We start from the raw sequence: 8,696 nt of genomic DNA on the forward strand, positions 1-8,696 counted from the left end.
GAAAGCTTAACGTGCTATTTCCAAAAAAAAAACATTACTTAAAGCCTTGCACAATGCATTTTCCTGCTTTACATGGTACGATATTTCAAGAAAATACAAGGGTCATTTCAAGGGAACATACTTTCCAGCTATTAGTTGCATATTTTGCATGAGATGATACCAAGATGCATCACACAGCAACAGGTACACATGCTCAGTTAGGATAACATGGCGAAGCATTGCAAAGCAACTATGCCAGTTTATTACCAAAATCTGATTATCACAGGCCAAATAGTACAAACTCGGCAAGAAAAAAAAAACAAACTGGAAATATTAGAAAGCATCATAAACTCCCAGAACCTTATATGGAGACTCCTTCCTTCCTTGAATTAAACTCAGCGAAGCTTTTCCTTCACTGAATACTTCTTAGCAGCGTCCCGCACCTTTTCAATATATCCTTCAATTGGTTGCGTGAGTGTTGCCATGTACCGGTTTGCAGGGAATGGTATCATGTCAAGAACCATAGCAGCAGCTTGCAGCTTCTCAGGGAGTGCCACGATGGCCTCGTTCTTGAGGATCAAAAGTGCTGTTTCAGCAGTTTGTCGTGCACGGTGCAGTCGCATTAGCACACGGCTGTATTCTTTGGCAAGTCGTCGACCATCTTCAACTGTCAGCTCATATTCAGGGATTGCCTCCTCATCAACCAGCCCAAGAGTGATATAGTCAAGGCCCGGTGGACCCATCAGCACACGGCTGCCATCAGCTCCACCAGTACCTTTGGACTTGGCTTTAGCCTTGGCAGCATCAAGTTCACGTTGGCGCTCCTTAGAGATGAGCCCAAGCTCCTCTAGTTTTGCCTCACGAAGACGCTCCTTGGGAGACAAGTGAGGTAAGGGGGTTGGCGATTTGAGACAAGACTCCGCAATCCGAGTAATACGCTCGATGGCTTCACGGCGACCACGGCCACCCCCACCAGCGGAAGGTGTGCCACCCTTCTTTGCTATGGTGGAGCGCTTCAAAGGCATGCCAGCTTTGAGCTTGGCCTTTCCTTTGGCTGTGCCGCTCACTGGTGCACGCTGCTGAAGCTGGTGATGCTGGCTGGTCATCCTAGAGGCTATTGCTGGGCTTACAGTGAGTGTCTTGGAAAGACGCCAAAACATGATGCTGCGTGCACTTGAAGCCAATGGATCACCTTGGCTGCACACAATAGCAACATATCACTATGTTGTCTTTTGCATACCTTAGTGAAAAAGGTGAATTTTATCATACATGCAATGTTATTCATAAACCATCAAGCTAGCGAAGCAGTGGAAACAAAGTAATCAGTGCTCTATGCTCAATCCATTTTTCAAGGATTAATAGATTCAACATCTTAATTATTCGTGAAAAAAAAACGAGATGAGACACATGGGCATTTTGGAACATGCAGGACTCAGCAGCTAAACCCAAAATTTGATTTGAAAAATAAAATACACCCGCGCCTAGCAGTGACAGAGCCAGAATTTTGGACAGGGTATGCGATAGTTCAAAAAAGTAAACCGGCAATGCAAAATCTATCATATTCCAAACCAATAGATTTCTTCTTCATTTTGTAGAACTATCATATTGAGCATATCACAGGACAGGAGTACAGGAACTCTAGCCTTCTAGAATCCAAGTAACCAGATATCCGTGGAAAATTTCGTCGAACACCTTATGCGCAACAGGTTTCTAGTTCGGATTTGGTGAGATGTGGAGAAAGAACGTACGCTGCAGGAGCAGGACCGCTGAGTTTGACGTCGTGCCGCTGGCTCCTTCCGCGTCGCCGAGATTTAAATTTTCACTTTTTCTAACTCTCGGTCAGCCGAGAAATTAGATAGATCTGGATCAATAGGATGGCGTTTTGATTTTCAGCGTGTAGATGCCGTGTACGTAGATGGTTCCTGGCGGGTCTATATTCGGGGTCACCCTAGCTGGCGGTCGACCGCGAGCCATCGCCCAAGCGATCGTTTTCCAACCAGGTTGAATTCCATTTCCGGTCTGTTCTCGCGCGCGGGCACTTTCCGTTCCCAGCTCCTTCGACGAACCTTTCCGGCCCAGGCCCCTTTCCTCGCGCTAGCAAAACAAATATGCAACTCGCGAGATTCGAACCCGCGACCACCATCAGGTCAAGCGAGACAAGAACAGACCAACTCAGCTAGACCGATTTCCTGTAAAAGTAAGAGACACACCTCTTTTCTCCTGTACAGTCTATATGATAAAATTATAAAAATGAAATTTCGTGCACTAAAAAAATCCATACCAATTTCTCCTGTACAAGGATTTTTTCACTACGAGACAAAAAGGACCGGGGATTAATACATATCTTTACCAATTTTTTTAGCTTACAAGTTATCAACCCTACATCAACGGTAAACGCAAAAATTTACCGACCCTACCAACTTATTTATTTAAAATATTTTGTTGAATCATTTGGCTCACAAGTTATCAACCCGTTGTCTCGTTATTTATCAACTATAAAATTGTAAACTTAACGACCCTGTCAACTAATTTCAATAAAATATTTTAGCGACCTTTTGGGTTCACAAGTTATCAACCATATGCCGTTATTTATCAGTGGTAATGCAAAAAAGTCATCTACCTAAAAAAAATTAAAGTTCGGGTGCCACTAAATTTGTCAACTAATATAATTTAGAATATTATGGATATATTTTTAGCTCACAATTTATCAACCCATCTACTCATTACTTATCAACGGTAAATGTGAAGAGTTATCGACCCTAAAAGCTAATTTTATTTACAATACTTTTGGAATATTTTTTAGCTCACAATTTATCAAACCCTCTATTCGTTATTTAGCAATGGTAAATGTGAAGCGCTATCAACCCGAAAGTTAATTTCATGTAGTATATTTTAGAAACATTTTATCTCACAATTTATCGACCCCTTCGCCCGTTATTTATCAATGGCAAATGTGAATAGTTATCGACCCGAAAAGCTAATTTTATTTACAATACTTTTGGAAACATTTTTAGATCACAATTTATTAACCCCTCTGCTATTTTTTTATCAACGCAAAATATGAAAAGTTATCGACCCGAAACGCAAAAAAAACTAGAATATTTTGAGAATATTTTTAGCTCTCAAATTTATCAACCCCTCTGCCCGTTATTTATGAACGGTAAATGTGAAAAGTTATCGACCCGAAAAGTTAATTTTATTTATAATATTTTAGGAATATTTTTAACTCTCAAATTTATCAACCCCTCTGCCCGTTATTTATGAACGGTAAATGTGAAAAGTTGTCGACCCGAAAAGTTAATTTTATTTATAATATTTTAGGAATATTTTTAACTCTCAAATTTATCAACCCCTCTGCCCATTATTTATTAACGTTAAATATGAAAAGTTATCGACCCAAAAAACATAATTCTTTTAGAATATTTTGTGAACATTTTTAGCTCACAAGTTATCAATCCCCTGTTCATTGGTAAATATGAAAAGTTACAGACCTCAAAAGCTAATTTCAATAAGTACATCATAAGGTACTTATTGTGAGACAAAAAGTGCCAAATATTTGAGTTGAAAGTGATATTTATTTGAATAGCAAGTGGTAGTTCATTAGAGTTGCAAGTGAATTTTCCCACCCACTATTTTTCCCCCGGAAAAAAACACTATCCCGAAAAAGGGAATAAAAAAGGTTCGTTCAAACAATATAAATTTTCATGCAAAAGTAAGAAAAAAAGTACAAACAAAATTGCGAAATGGGAATTGCTAAAAGGGAATTGGACAAAAAAAATTGTAACTACACCTATTGTAAGTATAGAAACTTTCATTCATATAGCACCAACGTAGGATGAAAAAGATGGTTAGCATGTTTGTGAATTTTATACATTATAAATATAAATGGTAAGGTTGTGAGTTCAAATTCCTCTATCGCCAAAATAGTTTTTAGCCTAAAAATGGCAACGCTGAAAAAAGGCTCGGGATTAGCGTTTTCAAAATTAATGCTTTTTAAAAAATGCATGGACTTAATTACTGCAGCATCGAAAAGAGAAGATCCACGTACAGAAATGGGAAGACGTAAAAAGCGCGGGATTTGTGCTCGCCCGGAAAAAAAGATCCGTGCGGGATTTCTGGTCCCCAATTAATGCTCCGAAAACACGTGGAATTAAAGGCTCGTATTAATTACCGCTAAGCGACAAAATAGAAAGAGATGGCGTGGCAAGAAACGACCGCTGGCGCGGTCGAAGGCCGTAAAGGGAATCTGCTATATTCGGGTCTATAGGTAGTCTGGGTCTTTTCATTTGTTATACCGGCTTTTTGTATTTACATTTTGTTGATGGGCTGCTGGATTGGAAAACGATCAGATCTGTATTGTAGTATGTTTTTTCTTCTTTTTGTAAGCTTTTTTTAATTGATTTTTATTTTGTAAATTTATTCTTGGTGCTAGGTCAGTTTTGTGTCATCTATTCTATTTTTTAAGGGAAGAATCACATTGATTGTTATTTTTGTGTGTCACTCGATGTTCAGATAGATTCTAGCGGTTTGGCATTGACCAAACTTTTGAAAGTGGTTGGTAGTGGACTTTTTTCATGTGCAATCTATTCATATGCAATTACACATAGATGTGCAATTGCACAAATGAAATTTTTTCTATACAATTTCACATATAGGTGCAATTGTGCATGTATGTGTATATGTGCAATTGCCCATGTATGTGTATATGTGCAACTGGCATATATGTGTAATTGCACATAGTTGTGTGCAATTGCGCCTATGAATTCATATATGTATTTTTTTCATATGCAGTTGCACATATGCATGTCTCCAACGTATCTATAATTTCTGATATTCCATGCTAGTTTTATGACAATACATACATGTTTTGCTCACACTTTATAATGTTTTTATGCATTTTCCGGAACTAACCTATTAACAAAGATGCCGAAGTGCCAGTTCATGTTTTCTGCTGTTTTTGGTTCCAGAAAGGCTGTTCGGGCAATATTCTTGGAATTCGACGAAACAAAAGCCCAAGGCCTTATTTTCCCCGGAATGTTCCAGAACACCGAAGGAGAGCCGGAGGGGGGCCAAGGGGGACCCACACCATAGGGGGGCGCGGGTCCCACCCTGGCCGTGCCGCCATGTGGTGAGGGAGCCCTGTTGCCCCTCCGACTCCGCCTCTTCGCCTATAAAATCCCTCGAGACCTAAAAACCCGACACCAATTGACGAAACTCCAGAAAGACCCAGGGACGCCGCCGCCATCGCGAAACTCCGTTTCGGGGGACAGAAGTCTCTGTTCCGGCACGCCGCCGGGACGGGGAATTGCCCCCGGAGTCATCTCCATCGACATCACCGCCATCTTCATCACCGTTGTTGTCTCCCATGATGAGGAGGGAGTAGTTCTACCCCGAGGTCGAGGGCTCTACTCGGTAGCTATGTGGTTCATCTCTCTCCCATGTGATCTTTATGTGATCATGAGCTTTGTATCACTATTAATCTATGTGCTACTCTAGTGATGTTATTAAAGTAGTCTATTCCTCCTCCATGATGTAATGTTGACAGTGTGTGCATCATGTAGTACTTGACGTAGGTTATTGATGTCTACGTTCCCCCTCCTTTCCTGTAGACAGTGTTGGGCCTCCAAGAGCAGAGGTTTGTAGAACAGCAGCAAGTTTCCCTTAAGTGGATCACCCAAGGTTTATCGAACTCGAGGAGGAAGAGGTCAAAGATATCCCTCTCATGCAACCCCGCAACCACAAAGCAAGAAGTCTCTTGTGTCCCCAACACACCTAATAGGTGCACTAGTTCGGCGAAGAGATAGTGAAATACGAGTGGTATGAATAAGTAGTAGCAACGGCACCGCAACAGTGCTTTGCCCAGGACGATAGAACAAGCAAGTAGTAACGCAGCAGATAGTAACGCAAAGAAAACAAGAAACAAGCAACGATAGCGATATTTAGGAACAAGGCCTAGGGAATAGACTTTCACTAGTGGACACTCTCAACTTTGATCACATAACTGAACGGATAAATGCATACTCTACACTCTTGTTGGATGATGAACACATTGCGTAGGATTACACGAACCCTCAATGCCGGAGTTAACAAGCTCCACAATAATGCTCATATTTTAGTAACCTTTAGTGTAAGATAGATCAAAAGACTAAACCAAGTACTAGCATAGCATGCACACTCGTCACCTTCATGCATATGTAGGAGGAATAGATCACATCAATATTATCATAGCAATAGTTAACTTCGCAATCTACAAGAGATCATGATCATAGCATAAACCAAGTACTAACACGGTGCACACATCTGTCACCTTTGCACACGTGCGGGAGGAATAAAACTACTTTAATAACATTGCTAGAGTAGCACATAGATAAATTGTGATACAAACACATTGCAATCATAAAGAGATATAAATAAGCACCTCACTATGCCATTCAACAGAGTGAATAAGTATTCGTAAAATATAGCCTAAGAGACCCACACGGTGCACACACTCGTCACCTTTACACACGTGGGACAAGGAGTCTCCGGAGATCACATAGGTAAAACTCACTTGACTAGCATAATGACATCTAGATTACAAGCATCATCATATGAATCTCAATCATGTAAGGCAGCTCATGAGATTATTGTATTGAAGTACATAGGAGCGAGATGAACCACATAGCTACCGGTACAGCCCCGAGCCTCGATGGAGAACTACTCCTCCTCATGGGAGCAAGCAGCGGTGATGAAGATGGCGGTGGAGATGGTAGCGGTGTCGATGGAGAAGCCTTCCGGGGCACTTCCCCGCTCCGGCAGGTGCCGGAACAGAGACTCCTGTCCCCGAGATCTTGGCTTCGCGATGGCGGCGGCTCTGGAAGGTTTTCCGTATCGTGGTTCTTCGTCTCAGGGTTTTCGCGACGGAGGCTTTATATAGGCGAAGAGGCGGCGCAGGAGGGTCGAAGGGGTGGCCACACCATATGGCGGCACGGCCAGGGCCTGGGCCGCGCCGGCCTATGGTCTGGGGGCCCAGTGCCCCCCTCCGGTCCTTCCCGGGTGTTCCGGATGCTTCCGGTGAAAATAGGAACCCGGGTCTTCGTTTCGTCCAATTCCGAGAATATTTCGTTACTAGGATTTCCGAAACCAAAAACAGCAGAAAAGTGAACCGGCACTTCGGCATCTTGTTAATAGGTTAGTTCCGTAAAATGCACGAATATGACATAAAGTGTGCATAAAACATGTAGGTATCATCAATAATATGGCATAGAACATAAGAAATTATCGATACGTCGGAGACGTATCAAGCATCCCCAAGCTTAGTTCTGCTCGTCCCGAGCAGGTAAAACGATAACAAAGATAATTTCTGAAGTGATATGCCATCATAATCTTGATCATACTATTTGTAAACATATGTAGTGAATGCAGCGATCAAAGCAATGGTAATGACATGAGTAAACAAGTGAATCATAAAGCAAAGACTTTTCATGAATAGTACTTCAAGACAAGCATCAATAAGTCTTGCATAAGAGTTAACTCATAAAGCAATAAATCAAAGTAAAGGTATTGAAGCAACACAAAGGAAGATTAAGTTTCAGCGGTTGCTTTCAACTTGTAACATGTATATCTCATGGATAATTGTCAACATAGAGTAATATAACAAGTACAATATGCAAATATGTAGGAATCAATGCACAGCTTCACACAAGTGTTTGCTTCTTGAGGTGGAGAGAAATAGGTGAACTGACTCAACATAAAAGTAAAGAGAATGGTCCTTCAAAGAGGAAAGCATCGATTGCTATATTTGTGCTAGAGCTTTTATTTTGAAAACATGAAACAATTTTGTCAACGGTAGTAATAAAGCATATGAGTTATGTACATTATATCTTACAAGTTGCAAGTCTCATGCATAGTATACTAATAGTGCCCGCACCTTGTCCTAATTAACTTGGACTACCGGATCTTTGCAATGCACATGTTTTGACCAAGTGTCACAATGGGGTACCTCCATGCCGCCTCGTACAAAGGTCTAAGGAGAAAGCTCACATTTTGGATTTCTCGCTTTTGATTATTCTCAACTTAGACATCCATACCGGGACAACATGGACAACGAGATAATGGACTCCTCTTTAATGCATAAGCATGTGGCAACAATTATTATTCTCATATGAGATTGAGGATATATGTCCAAACTGAAACTTCCACCATGAATCATGGCTTTAGTTAGCGGCCCAAAGTTCTTCTCTAACAATATGCATGCTCCAACCATGAAGGTGGTAGATCTCTCTTACTTCGTGACAAGACGGACATGCATAGCAACTCACATGATATTCAACAAAGAATAGTTGATGGCGTCCCCGTAAACATGGTTATCGCACAACAAGCAACTTAATAAGAGATAAAGTGCATAAGTACATGTTCAATACCACAATAGTTTTTAAGCTATTTGTCCCATGAGCTATATATTGCAAAGGTGAATGATGGAATTTTAAAGGTAGCACTCAAGCAATTTACTTTGGAATGGCGGATAAATACCATGTAGTAGGTAGGTATGGTGGACACAAATGGCATAGTGGTTGGCTCAAGTATTTTGGATGCATGAGAAGTATTCCCTCTCGATACAAGGTTTAGGCTAGCAAGGTTATTTGAAACAAACACAAGGATGAACGGTACAGCAAAACTCACATAAAAGACATATGGTAAACATTATAAGACTCCATACCGTCTTCCTTGTTGTTCAA

General features: G+C 41.0%; 1 protein-coding gene across 1 annotated transcript in view; it reads right to left on the reverse strand.

The window, feature by feature from the left end:
• Positions 1 to 366: 366 nt before the first annotated feature.
• LOC124689807 overlaps positions 367 to 8,696 on the reverse strand; it is a 47,874-nt gene continuing 39,544 nt past the window's right edge. Inside the window, exon 2 of the mRNA XM_047223276.1 lies at positions 367 to 1,176. Within this exon, the coding sequence (XP_047079232.1) occupies positions 375 to 1,176 (802 nt within the window). The 3' untranslated portion in view covers positions 367 to 374. The remainder of the gene's footprint in view (positions 1,177 to 8,696) is intronic.

This window comes from Lolium rigidum, chromosome 2 (genome assembly GCF_022539505.1).
Source record: "Lolium rigidum isolate FL_2022 chromosome 2, APGP_CSIRO_Lrig_0.1, whole genome shotgun sequence".
Lineage (NCBI taxonomy): Eukaryota > Viridiplantae > Streptophyta > Magnoliopsida > Poales > Poaceae > Lolium > Lolium rigidum.